Source organism: Pongo abelii, chromosome 3 (genome assembly GCF_028885655.2).
Source record: "Pongo abelii isolate AG06213 chromosome 3, NHGRI_mPonAbe1-v2.0_pri, whole genome shotgun sequence".
In the NCBI taxonomy this organism is placed as follows: Eukaryota; Metazoa; Chordata; class Mammalia; order Primates; family Hominidae; genus Pongo; species Pongo abelii.
In genome coordinates this window covers 150,550,813-150,565,787 of record NC_071988.2, presented here as the reverse complement: position 1 = coordinate 150,565,787, position 14,975 = coordinate 150,550,813, and the positions used below count along the sequence as shown (strand labels likewise).

Genomic DNA, 14,975 nt, shown 5'->3' with positions numbered 1-14,975 from the left:
TGACATGAATGGTACATAAAAGTATATATTTCTATTTATTATGCTGTAGATATATTATAATTTCACATTTCCCATAGGTTTCCTTTACTGAAATGTTTTTTAAGATTTGCTCATCTCTATAATTTACTCAAAAATATTTAATTGCATACTATCTTGCATGAAAGTATAGGTTCTCTAAGTTGCAAAAATGCATCAACCATAAAATCTCTGTCTCCTTGGTAAAACAGGCTGACATATGAAATAATCAGTGAAAAAGGTGCTAAATAGATGATGGTTGAAAAGGATGCTTCCCTACACCTTCTTGAGTCTCCTAATTCTAAAATATGAATATAGTACATAATTTTCTTTATGGTCATAAATATAGAACAACAATGCCATATTCAGATGCAGTTGTGGAGCTCTTACTAGGCTTGCTAGCAGGTTAAGCACCTTGGTTTCCAGCACTAGATTCTTAAAATGCAGAATTTTAGCTTATACTTCTGTTAATTGCTCTATGTAATCTATCTTTGAGGTGTTCCCAAATGGTTAAAAGCACAAGCATTAATTATGCTAGTGCCAAGACAGTATATATAATAAAACACTAGTTGTGCCTGTGATGTACTCAATCATGTGCCAGGCACTAGGAGTTCTGGGAAAAGCTGATCCTTTAAAAAGGCTCATATTTTAGTCAGGAATACCTACACTTTAATATTTAAATATAATGTGCACTGTAAAGGCATGTATTAAGTTTTATCAAAGTGCAGAAAGGAAACAGTTAATTCTCCCTGAGAATGAGTAAACCACACATGGTATTGAGGAATGAATGCAGACGGAATGAGGATATCCTGGGCAGAGGAAAATACGATAGTATGTTAAAAATATGAAGTCAGTGAGCTCAGAGCATGAGAGAAGCACAATGAAAGCTATCTCAGGGACTTTAGTTGGAGAAATTTAAGCCTGATATGTTGGGACAGGATTAAATCAAAACTATTAAGATCAATGGGGAGCAAACATAATATATAAAGAAAAGGGATAAGGAATTTGTATCATCATGGATAAAACCAGCAGTTATGGAAGAAAATCAATTCCCTTAGGAAAAGTTTTTCTACATTTAGAAGACTACTTCATATCTTACTATGGATTTCTCCAGAAGCCGACCTTCAGGAAAAAGTTCCAAAACCTGTCATTTATTTAGTAGGCAATACCAGGGAGCACCAGTAAGAAGGTGGGGAAGTGGTACCAAAGAGAAGAGAAGACGGCCAATAAAGGGCTGTTTAAAATTAAGCAAGTTAACACTGTGAGTAACTAAAACTTAATGAATTCTGAAAGACAGTGTAGAACACAAGCCTCAGAATTATTTCACCCATGCGAGAAGGGAGTTTGGGTTTTTTATATACCAGTTCCCTTCAGACATATCAGGCTGCTCAGAACAGGGTGGAACATTAGTTCTATAACACTTACAGCTTTATGCACAGGTGGATAGATGAGCAAAAGAGATTCAGATAGCCAAAGAAAGCCATAAGACTGGAATGCAGGTGTAGGTAGTTTCAAGTGAAGCAGGTATGCAATGAAGTAGTAAAGGCAAGCAAAGAAGGCCAAGGTTACGTTTTACCCTCAAAAAATCTAATCGTTATCATAAATCTCACTTAACTTTTTTTCTACTTGTATGTCTGATGTGTCATCTTTAAAGATACAGTTATTAAATATTCTAATACTGATTCTTTTTTTTTTCTTGTGACAGACTAACCAACAGTTTCTGAAAACAGTAACTGAACAAAGTGTGATAATCGAACAACTCCGAAAAAAACTTAGGTATTTTCAAAAATGAGTTTCTTTATTTCATTGTTAATTATTTTTCTTCAGGGGAGCTGATGATGCTATAATTTTCCCCATGGGTTTTTTTTTTCCTTCCTTTTGTTAAGCTTCTGCCAATATCTTCTTGTGTATATGATCTGTTAGGATGGGAAGAAACTGAAATCAAGATTATTAGGAGATAACTGTGATATACAGTCAGACCTCTAAATACACAGATGTTCAAGTCCCTTATATAAAATGACAAAGTATTTGTATATAGCCTATGCACATCTTCCCATATATTTTAAATAATCTGATAACTTATAATACCTAGTACAATGTAAATGCTGTATAAATAGATTATATACTGTATTGTTTTAAAATTTTTATTTTTTATTGTTTTAAAAAATATTTTCAATCTGCAATTAGTTGAATCCACGAATGGGGAACCCACAAATCATTTGAGCATTTTTTCATATACCTATTGTCCATTTATTTGTATGTCTTCTTTTGCAAAATGACTATTCAGATATTTTGCCCATTATTTGTTCTTTTTCTTCCTCTTGAGTTGTTTTAGCTCCTTATATATTCCAATTATGGTTATTAATCCCTTGTCCAGTGGGTAGTTTGCAAATATTTTCTTCCATTCTGTGGGTTTTTTCATTTACTTATTGTTTCCTTTGCTGTCCAGAAGCTTTTTAGCTTGACATGATCCCATATGTACATTTTTGCTTTGTTTGCCTGTACTTCTGAAGTCCTCCTCAAGAAATATTTACCCAGACAAATGTCTGGAGTGTTTCCCCAACGTTTTCTTCTAGTAGTTTCATAGTTTCAGGTCTTAGATTTAGTCTTTGATACATTTTTATTTGATTTTGGTATATGGCAAGAGATAGGGGTTGAAAATGCATTGGCTGTAAATGCGTTGATTTATTTCTGGGTTCTCTGTCTGTTCAGTTCATCTATGTGTCTGTTTTTATGCCAGTACCATTCTGTTTTGGTTACTATACATTTGTAGTATAATTTGAAGTCAGTTAATGTGATGCCTCTAGCTTTGTTCTCTTTGCTTAGGATTGCTTTGGCTATTCTGTGTCTTGTTTGGTTCCCTTTAAATTTTAGGATTTTTTTTCTATTTCTGTAAAGAATGTCATTGGTATTTTGATTGCATTTAATCTATAGATTTGATTGCTTTGGGTACTATGGATATTTTAACAATATTGATTCTTCCGATTCATGAGCATGGAATATCTTTCCATTGTTTTGTGTCATCTTCAATTTTTTTCATCAGAGTTTTATAGTTTTCTTTTAGAGTTCTTTTACTTCTTTGGTTATTTGTTCCTGAGTATTTTGTTTTATTTGTAGCTATTGTAAACGGGATTACTTTCTTGTTTTTTTTTTCAGACTGTTCAGTTGGCATATAGAAATAATACTGATTTTTGTTTGTTGATCTTGTATGTGGCAACTTAATTTATCCAATCTAATAGTTTTGTTGGTTGAATCTTTAGGTTTTTCTAAATATAAGATCATGTCATCTGCAAACAAGGATAATTTGACTTCTTCCTTTTCAATTTGGGCACCCTTTATTTCTTTCTCTTGTCCAACTATTTTGGCTAGGACTCCTCATACTGTGTTGAATAACAGTGGTGAAAGTAGGTATCCTTGTCTTGTTCCAGATGTTAGCAGAAAGGCTTTCAGTTTTTCCCCATTCAGTATGATATTACCTGTGGGTTTGTCATACATGACTTTTACTTTGTTGAGATATGTTTCTCCTATACCCAGGTTTTCTTTAGAGTTTTTATCACAAAGGGATGTTGAATTTTATCAAATACTTTTTCAGCATCAGTTGAAATTATCATATGGTTTTTATCTTTTGTTCTGTTGATACATCACATCTATTGATTTTCACATGTTGAACCATCCATGCATTCCTGGGATGAATCCCACTTGATCATGAAGAATGATCTCTTTAATGTGTTGTTGAATTGAGTTTCCTAATATTTTGTTGAGGATTTTTGCATCTGTGTTCATCAGAGATGTTGGCCTATAGCTTTCTGTATTTTGTTGTGTCTTTGTCAGGTTTTGGTATCAGGGTGATACTGACTTCATAGAATAAGTTTGGAAGTATTCCTTTCACAATTTTTTGGAATAGTTAGAGTAGGATTGGTATTAGTTCTTTAAATGTTCAACAGAATCCAACAATGAAGACATCAAGTCCTAGTCTTTTCTTTGATGGGAGATTTTTTGTTGCCGCTTCTATCTCTTTATTTGTTATTGGTCTATTCAAGTTTTGTATTTCTTCATGGTTAAATCTTGGTAGATTGGATGTTTCTAGGAATTTATTCATTTCTTCTAGATTTTCTAATTTATTGGCATATAGTTGCTCATAATAGTTTCTAATGATATTTTGAATTTTTATGGTTTCAGTTGTAATATCTCCTTCATCTCATTTTATTTACCTGAGTCTTCTGTTATTTTTTTTTAGATTGGCTAAAGGTTTATTGATTTTGTTTGTCTTAAAAAAACAACTTTTTTTCATTTATCTTTTGTATTTTTTAGTCTGAATTTTATTTATTTCTGCTCTGCTCTTTATTATTTCTTATACTAATGTTGAGTTTGGTTTTCTCTTGCTTTTCCAGTTCTTTAAGGTATATCCTTAGGTTGTTTATTTGAAGTTTTTCTACTTTTTGATGGAGGTATCTATTGCTATAAACTTCACTTTTAGTACTGCTTTTGCTGTATCTCTAGGTTGTGATATATTGTGTTTCTATTTTTATTTGTTTCAACAAATTTTTAAATTTCCTTCTAAATTGGTTAATTGACCCAATGGTCATTCAGGAGCATATTGTTTAATTTCCTTGTGTTTGTGTGGTTTTCAAGTTCCTCTTGTTACTGAATTTTAGTTTTATTCCTTTGTAGTCAGAAAAGATACTTTATATGATTTCAGTTTGTTTGAATTTTGGGGACCTGTTTTATGGCCTAATATATGTTCTGTCCTTGAGACTGTTTCATATACTGAGAAGAAAAACATATATTTTTCACCTGTTGGATGAAATATTCTGTAAATGTTTATTAGGTCAATGTAGTCTATAGTACAAATTTAATCTGATGTTTCTTTGTTGACATTCTATGTAGATTATCTGTCCAATTCTGAAAGAGGGTTGTTGAAGTTCTCAGCTATTATTTTATTGGTGTCTAACTTTATCTTTAGTTCTAATATTTGCTTTATATTATCTGGATGTTCCACCATTGAGTACATATATATCTACAATTCTTATATCCTCTTGTGGGATTGACCCCTTTATCATTATATAATAACATTTTTGACTCTCTTTACAATTTTTGTCTTGAAATCTATTTTATCTGGTGTAAGTATAGCTACTCTTGCTCTTTTGGGGTTTCTGTTAGCATGGACTGTCTTTTTCCATTCCTGTATTTTCAGTCTTTGGGTGTCTTTATAGATGAAATGAGTTTCTTGTAGGCAGCATATGATTATTTTTTATCCATTCAGCTACTCTTTTTTTATTGGAGAATTTAGTCCAGTTACATTTAATGTTATTAGTAATAGGTAAGGACTCACTACTGCCATTTTGTTACTTTTTTTCTGGGGTTGTATTGTTGGTCCTTTCTTCCTTCCTTTCTGTCTTCCTTTGTGTAAAAGTGACTTTCTCTTGTAGTATATTTTAATTTCTTGGCTTTTCAGGTTTTTTTGTATCTATTATAGTTTTTTGTTTTTGTGGTTACCATGAGGCTTGCAAATACTATAACCAATTGTTTTAAACTGATGACAACTTAACTCTGATTATAAAGAAAAATAAGCAAAGAGAATTTAAAACTCCAACTTTAACTTCATCTCCCCTGCTTTTTGATTTGTTGTCTCTATTTACATATATTTTATATTGTCTATCTCTTCAAAAGTTGTAGTATTTATAATTTTTGGTAAGTCTGTCTTCTAGTCTTCTGATGAAAGATATTAGTGGTTTATGTACCACCATTACAATTAAAGGAGTCTAACCGGAGTTAGAATATTCTGTATTTGTCTGTGTACTTACTATTGCCCTTGAGTTTTATATCTTCAGATGATTTCTTGTTGCTGATGAACATCCTTTTCTTTTGAATTGAAGAACTCCCTTTAACATTTCTTGTAAGACAGGTTTGGTGTTGACAAAATCCATAAGTTTTTTTATTTTTTTCTGTGAAAGTTTTCATTTCTCCTCTATGTTTGAAAGACAATTTTGCTTTTACATATTATTTGCTTCTCTTCTCTTGCTGCTTTTAAGATCCTTTATCCTTGACCTTTGAGACTTTGATTATTGTATGTCCTGAAGTAGTCTTATTTGTTTTGAATCTGCTTGGTGTTCTTTGACCTTCTTGTACCTGGATATTCATACCTTTCTGTGGGTTTGGAAAGTTCTCTGTTATTATTTCTTTGAATAAACTTTCTACTCTCATCTTTCTTAGTACATCCTCTTTAAGACCAGTAACTCTTAGATTTGCCCCTTTAAGACTGTTTTAAAGATCTTGTAGGCATGTTTCATTCTTTTTTTTCACCTGAGTGTGTATTTTCATATAGCCTTTCTTCAAACTCATGGATTCTTCTAATTGATCAGTTCTGCTTTTGAGAGAGTGATGCATTTGTCAGTTTTTCAACGGAATTTTTCAACTCCAGAATTTCTACATGACTTTTAAAAAATTATTTCAATCTCTGTCAAATTTCTGATGGGATTCTGAATTCCTTCTGTTATCTTGAAACTTGTTGAGCTTCCCCAAAACAGCAATTAATACTTTGAATTCCTTGTGTGAAAGGTCACATATCTCCGTCACTCTAGGATTGGTCACACTGGTGCCTTATTTAGTTCATCTGATAAGTCATGGTTTTCTGGATGTTGTTCATGCTTGTGGATGCTCATTGGTATCTCAGCAATGAAGAGTTAGGTATTACAATTTTTGCAGTCTTAGCTTGTTTGTATTCTTCCTTCTAGAGTGAGCTTTCCACAAATCCAAAAAAGATTGAGTGTTTTGACCTAAGCCTGCAATTATTGCAGCCATTTCAGAACATTGCAGAAGCCATTTCAGAGCCATTCCTAGGCCTAGATTCCTAAGCCTAGGAATGCTGCAGCTCTTAGATCCTCCTACATACACAGACTTGCTGGACTTCAGTAAGATGAGGGATAATTCCCTGGGTAACCAGGCAAAGTCTCTTACTCCTTCCCCAATCGGAATGAGTCTCTCTGTGCACTGTGCTGTCTGGAGTTGGGGAGAGGTGACGTCGCCACTCTCATGGCTACCGCAGCTAGCACTACACAGAGTCACACCTGAATCCCTGCAGACCAGTACAATGCTGGGGCTAACCCAACGCCTGCAGCCACCACTGCCTGATGTTTATTCAAGGCCCAGGACCACTTCAGTTAGCAGGGGGTGAATTCTGCCAGGATGGGGTCCATCCCATCAGAGGAGTAGATTCTCTTCTAGCACAGAGTGAGTCTAGAAACCCATCCAGGTACAAAAATCTAGAGTCTGGGACTTCAGAAATCTGCTTGGTGCTTTTACTGTGGCTGAGCTCGTACTCAAGTTGCAAGACACAGCCCTCTATACTCTTTCTTCCCCTTTCCCTGAGCAGAAAGAGTCTTTGGAGCAGTACTGCCTGGAGTTTGGGAAGGGATGACACAGGCAATCCTTTGGCTGCCACTGCTGGTCACACTGTATTGTACCCTAAGTGCACTGCCTCTGAGACCAGTACAGCACCAGGGCTTGCCTTAGGATTGCAGTCCTTGTGGCCTGACTGCTACTTAAATTTATTCCAGGCCCAGGCTACTTTAGTCAGTGGTGGTGAAGGCAGCAGAGACTTGGTTTCCTCCCACTGGGAAGGTGAATTCCTCTCTGGCCTGGGGCTGGTCTAAATGCTCCCTCCATGGGTGCTGGTGGAATTCTAGCCTATGTTGTGTTCCACTGTGACAGGGCAGCACTGAATTCTAATGCAAAGTTCAACACTTCGCTCTCCCTCCCCCTAGCACAGAAATTTGCCTGGGGCTGGGAGCAGTTCATATGGGTAATGAAAAACTGTCTTTCCTACACTCATCGATACCTCTTTCCTTGCTATTATGTTCAAACCAGGTATTGTGATCATTCACATGATTTTTTGGTTCTTAAGAATATGCTTTCTTATGTGGGTGGTCATTCAATTCGTTATTTTTGCAGGGGAACGGTTGTTGGAGAGTTCTACTCAGCCATCTTGCTCTGTTTCCTCTCCTTAGAGAAATATTTCTTAATCAAGATTTAGGCTGGGCACAGTGGCTTATGCCTGTAATCCCAGCACTTTGGGAGGCTGAGGTGGACAGATCACCTAAGGTCAGGAGTTCGAGACCAGCCTGGCCAACATGGTGAAACCCCATCTCTACAAAAATTAAAATTAGCCTGTCATGAAAAAAACAAAAGATTTAAATACAAGCCAAAAAGGAAAAGATTTCTTTACTTGAATATGTTAAGATATTAGGCTTCTGTTACAAAAACAGTATAAGTCAAATGAAAAGACAACTCATAGTCTATGAGAAGACATTTACAATGCATGTATTGTAACTGACAACAGATTAGTGTTAAGGACACATTAACTGATTAAGTATCAATAAGAATAATTAACTCATTGAAAATTAGGCAAACGATATGAATAAGTATTTCAAAAGTTACAGCAATCAGGAAAATGCAAGTAAAAAACGTGATACTACTTCACACTCAGCAATCAATGTAAAAATGTGGAGTGTAATAACGAGGCCAAAATATTACAGTGTGATACAGTTTAAATCTTTTAAACAGTAGTGTGTATTGATCATCGATATATGGATATGGATATATCAATATATATTCATAATCTATAGTAAAAATTATATATCTGTTACATATATATGTAGTGTATGTGTGTGTGTGTATTACAAGAGAATAAAGTACCATTCCCAGAAATTATATATCCTTACTTCAAGTTAATGATTGTCTCTGTGGAAGGAGGTTATTTGTGGAAGTAGAGAATTGAAGGTAACCTAGGTATTTGTCACTAAGGGAATAAAGAGTAAAATGTGGTAATTACATCCTGTGGAATACTGTGCATCATTTAGAAACACATATTTACATGTAAAGATGTAGTTACAGCAACATGGGTAGAACTAGAAAACAATGTTTATATTTAAAAAGTAAAATATATGGATCTATAGCATAAAATATATGCTTGTAATAACAATATATGTTTTACCAGTAAATGTGTATATCTGAGGATATATCACATTTTAATGTGAACTTATGAAATGGAGGAGAATGAGAAAGGGATTGGGAATGAGCAAAAAAGAAAAACAAATGAGAATATCTTTTACAGCTGATAATGATAATAGGTCATGGAATGAATAGTGTAAAAATTCAACTTTACATTCAAGGTTAAGAAAGGAGTGGAAGGAAAAAAAGAATATAAGATTTTTGGCATATGTAGGATAAATTAGAAGGTAGAGATCCTGGAAGGATGAGTAAGGAAATTGGTTCATAAAGACCTGCAATCATATTATAGTAATGGAAATAGGGAATAAAAATGCATATAAAAAATCTATATAGGAAAAATGGGCAGAACTTCATAATATTGAGCTAAAGGACAGGGGAAGAATCATGAAATTTTATTGCTAGAAGGTATCTTAATGTTCATCTAGTTTAACTTCCTAATTTTATAGAAAACTCAAAGTGAACCAAAGGCTTAGAAACTATTTGTCTTGTCCAGAGTTGCACAACAAATTCATGGAAAAGCCAAATTAGAACTCACATCTTGTAACTGCTAATCTAGTGAGCTTCTAAGCCTGGCTCTCTGACAGTATTCACAGCAGTAGGGAAGTCAAGTAGCAGAGTTGATTGGGGGGGAAAAGTATGAGTAGATACTTTGATTTTTGACATCTGCCTGGAAGATTCATTTAGTGTGGACATTAGGACCTAAGGATTATAAATTGAGTTTAGAGATTGATAAAACTAGTTGTAGTTTTCCAAAGCCTAAAATGTCTTAAGTGTTTAATTGTCCATGAACAACTTTGCCATAATATTTACTGACAGTATTCCATAGCTTAACATTAAGCAGTTCAGAGTTGTATACATAAAACTATACTTGCTTTTCCTGCCACAGATTTGAAGGAACATAAGGATAAACAGATGCTTCTTTTACGGAAGAGAGTGTTGCTTTCAAGTATGACAGATTCTGAATGATGGGCATATTGACATTACCAGAATTTAGGTTTTGAGATGCTCTATATAGCCATGCCAAGAATAACTAAATTAGAAACTCCTTAAGCACTAGAGTTGTTTAAGTTTGTACTTACATTGAAACATATTAGTTTCATTTGTTGTCTGATAGTGTGATGCAAAAAAGTTAAAATCATGTGAACTTATAATTAAAGCTTTAATCATATTTCATTTTGAGAGTTTTTGGTGATACCTTGTCATAGTAGATAAAACTCTTCAGCCTATTAAGAACCTTCATTCACCTGATCCTCCTCAAACCTCCAGTTATACAGAAAAGTAGTCATATTGCTGTTTCTTGCAGAAGAACTTTTGGTAACTTCCTTTTTGTCTTAGATCATTCTGTTTCTCAGAAAATTTATAATTTTCTAAACCTAGCTAAAACTTGCCTTCTCCAGAAAGACTTCTCTCATTCATTCTACCAGATTTTTACTCTTTTATTCTTGTGAACCTACTCAGTATTTATTCATTTAAACTGAGATTTATACTGTTTTTCCAGAGGTGCTTTTTTTGTCTTATGTATTTATTTATAATATATATCCAACTGAGTTATGATGATAATTATTTTCCAACTCTCATGTGCTCAGATTTTATGCCTGCCTTGTAAAGTCTTCAAAGGGAAAGATTGTCATTTATTATATCTTTTTAGGAATAACCAATGTTATCTTTTAAAAGGATGTACTGTAAAGACTAAGTAGTGGCCAGGCGCGGTGGCTCACGCCTGTAATCCCAGCACTTTGGGAGGCTGAGGCGGGCGGATCACCTGAGGTCGGGAGTTTGAGACCAGCCTGACCAACATGGAGAAACCCCGTCTCTACTAAAAATACAAAATTAGCCGGACGTGGTGGCACATGCCTATAATCCCAGCTACTAGGGAAGCTGAGGCAGGAGAATCACTTGAACCTGGGAGACAGAGGTTGTGGTGAGCCGAGATCATGCCATTGCACTCCAGCCTGGGCAACAAGAGTGAAAATCCGTCTCAAACAAACAAACAAAAAAGACTAAGTAAAGCATTTGCATGGGGTCCTTATTAACTTCTCATCAAAGTGGCATCATCAGAATATTCGTTAAAAATAATTTTAGCTGGCCAGATGCGGTAGCTCACGCCTGCAATCTCAGCACTTTCGGAGGCCAAGGCGGGTGGATCACCTGAGGTCAGGAGTTTAAGACCAACCTGGCCAACATGGTGAAACCCCGTCTCTACTAAAAATACAAAAATTAGCCGGGCATGGTGATGGGAGCCTATAATCCCAGCTGCTCAGGAGACTGAGACAGGAGAATTGCTTGAACCCAGGAGGCAGAGGTTGCAGTGACCTGAGATTGTGCCATTGTACTCCAGCCTGGGCAACAGAGCAAGACTCCATCTCAAAATAATAATAATAACTTAGCCACTAAGGATTTATCTCATTAACAGACATAGATATTATCTTCATGTAAGGAGCCTATAATTTGTCCAGTCAATTTATTTTATATTCATTGAGAACTTAAAAATGTACGTCTGTGCTCTGAGGGTAGAAACAGTCTTTATAATAAGTTTATGTATAATGTGATAGCCTCGAAGTTGTTTTAATTTGACCCATTTCATCTCATGCACACTTTTGTAGCTTCGACAGTTTCTATGAGGATGAGATCTCATTAAGTTTATCTAGCTCAGGGTTCTCCTGGTATCTCTACCCACATGGCTCAGAGGCACCTGAAAAGCAGCAGGCTCCAAACTAAGCTTATCATTATCTCTCAGATCTTTTCTCCACATTTGTGAATTGTACCATCCAATTCCTGATTCAGAAAACTAGGAGACATCATAAATTCTTTTCTGTCCCAACTCTACCTTATAAACGTCTCTCTAATCTTTCACTTCATCACTTTCTCGTCTGAGCTACAGTAGTAACCTCTAAATTAGCTTACTGCACCCATCTTCCTTTCTCATACTGTTATCAAAGTGATCTTTCTAAAATATGTCTGATCATGTCACTCTCCTTCAATGGCTACTAAATACCTATAGGATATAATCCAAATTATTCAGCTTGACAAAGTATTCAGCTTGAGTCTCCTGTAGTACCAAACATGCCTTCTTCCTGTGTGCCTCAACTGTAGACTGCACATACATCTGTCACAGCATTTTTTTCTTTTTTTTCTTTTTTGCGGGAGACCAGAGTTTTATTATTATTCAAATCAGTCTCCCCGAAAACTCAGGGATCAGAGTTTTTAAGGATAATTTGGCGGGTAGGAGGCCAGTGAGTCAGGAGTGCTGATTGGTTGGCTCGAGGATGAAATCATAGGGACTCGAAGCTTTCCTCTTATGCTGAGTCAGCTCCTGGGTAGGGGCCACAGAAACGGTTGGCAGGTCCAGGTAGGACCATCCAGTTGTCAGAAATGCAAAAACCTGGAAAGACATCTTAAAGGGACAATCTTAGGTCCACAATAGTAATGTTATCTTCATGAGTAATTGGGGAGGTTGTAAACCTTAACGACCTCCAGACTAAATGGCTGGTAATATTTAGAATTCCAGCCCCTCTCATCCTAACTTGGTGGCTAGTGGCCTTTCATTCATTTTACAAGAACAGTCTAGCTTTTGGGAAGGGCTATTTAAACTATAAACTAAATTCCTTCCCAAGGCTAGTTCAGCCTATGCCCAGGAATGGACAAAGAGAGTTTGGAGGTTAGAAGCAAGATGCAGTTGGTTAGATCTGATATCTTACCGTGTCACAGCATTTTTAACACTTTATTAAGTGTTTACAAATCCATCTCTCTACACTAGTCTTTGAGCCCCTGGAAGGCATGGATTATGATTTGGTGATGTTTATCTTGCCATCATCTAGCACAGTACTAGACATATAGCAGGTGCTCAAAAAAATACTTTTTGAGTGAGTGAGTCAGTTAATTAAATAATTAAATTGCACTTTATTGGAGAGACAAGTCTAATTTATTCATGCGGATTTTCTATTTGTGTCCTTTGCTCTTTGACCTCTCAGGGCACAATTATTTTCTTGAACTGTCATTATTTTAAAAAATTATATTTTATCTCCTTCAGCTACACAGAAATGTGTGACCACTTAGAAGTTTGATTTCCAAAACAACACACCTGGAAAAAAAATCATTTTAATATAATTAATAGAAGCTTTGCACAATGAATTAAAAAGATTTTTAGTGTTTCTCATTATAGATCCAGCCTTTAAGCTGTATTGACTTTTATATGTTTTTATTACCAATAATCTCAAAGTTTGACTGCGTGCTAGAGGCTTAAATATTTATGTTTAGTGCTCTCTCTGCATTTAAATATGAAATAAAATCCAGGACATCTTTAAAGTATGCTAGCAAAATTACTTATATGTAAGTGGTTTCATTGAAGAGCATTAGAGTTGATGTGATAGGAATGCAATTCTTAGTATTGCTCTATCATATTAAATCTGAAAATATAAATTATATAAATCACAGTTTGTATATATTCATTGTGTTCATTTTTAATCTTTTTTTACAAATGCGTATTTTTTCTTTAAAAATGTGTGTGCTGATAATTTTTATATACTATCTTATTTTTTAAAAGACATATACTTTTGCCAGGTAATAGTTTTATTTTAGCTAACAGATTTTTCTCAGATGTTTCATGTTCTAATTTAAATAATATTGTGTCTTCTATTATAAAAATGCTATGGAAATCTGGAATTCATGGATCACTAGTTTTGATTCATAGTGTGTCTTGGAAACAATCCCATGTGAGAAATGGCCCTGAGCAGATGTGCTTAGTCATAGAATTGCCAGACAGTTCCTTATGTGTTGGCAGCTAGTTTTCTGAGCATGGAAAACAGGTTTTAAGATAAGAAATAGGGCTTTGCTGTCAGTTTTCTATTTCTTCACACTGTTTTACTTTAATGTTATTTAAAGGGATTACTGTCACCTTCATTCAATAATGTTTATATATTTTTTCTCTCAATCTTTAAGAGACAGTAAGAAGATTATTAGACTTCTAGAACACACTGATCAAGAGTGGAACCTTAGCCACAGTTAATTAATATTAACATTTCTTGTTTGGGGGTCTGGCAAGAATAAAACAAATACATAACATCATTGTTCAGAACTTTTGCCTCTAAGAGTAGATGACTGTTTTCTGTCAAAATATATTTTAATTGATGTTTATAACTTTCTTTTGCAAATACGCTACATTTGTACACCTGTCTTTAAAAATGTGGTTCTGTGTGGTATGAAATTTAAAAAGCATAGGCTTTGAAGTCAGCTCTAGTTTTTTATTCTGGCTTTGCCATTGTCTTAATCCATTGGGGCTGCTATAACAAAATGCCACATACTGAATAGCTCATAAACAACAGAAATGTATTTATTACAGTCTGGAGGCCAGGAAGTTCAAAATTAAGGAAATGGCAGATTCGGGGTTTGGTGAGGGGCTGTTTCCTGATTACACATGACACCTTCTCTCTTTGTCTTCACGCAGTGAAAAGGACAAACAAGCCTCCCTTGGGCCTCTGTTATGAGGGCATTAATCCCATTTTCGAGGGCACTGCTATCATGACCCAGTCACCTCCCAAAAGGCCCCACCTCGTAATATCATTACATTGAGAGTTATATGAAGGTTGTATTTATATGAGATTTCAACATATGAATTTTGCAGGGACACAGATACTCAGACTAAAACAGCCATTTACTGGTGATTGACTTGGGTAGGTAGGTTGTTTAACTGCATGGACTTCAGTTTCCTCATGGCTATAATGAAAATGAAATTACCTTCCTTGCAGTGTTGCAATGTAATATAACTTACTGTCTTTGCCCACCTCCCTTCTACTTTAGTATCCAACCTCTGTAGGTAGTATATACAGTACTTACAAATTACCTGCTAGTAGATTTGGGAGTTGTATTAACATTGTAATAAATAGTGGATTATTTACCTCCCAGACCTGGGAAATCTGCCTTTTGTTGTTGCTGCTGTAATTTCTAGTAATTTC

The 14,975-nt window shown here is 35.0% G+C and overlaps 1 protein-coding gene across 4 annotated transcripts in view; it reads left to right on the top strand.

Moving 5' to 3' along the window:
• The window catches only part of SCLT1 (sodium channel and clathrin linker 1), a 216,804-nt gene that overhangs the window by 96,536 nt on the left and 105,293 nt on the right, over positions 1-14,975 (top strand). For all 4 annotated transcript variants that reach the window (XM_063723660.1, XM_002815139.6, XM_054554496.2 and 1 more), the window contains one exon: positions 1,721-1,791. In XM_063723660.1, coding sequence (XP_063579730.1) covers positions 1,721-1,791 — 71 coding nt within the window. The remainder of the gene's footprint in view (positions 1-1,720; positions 1,792-14,975) is intronic.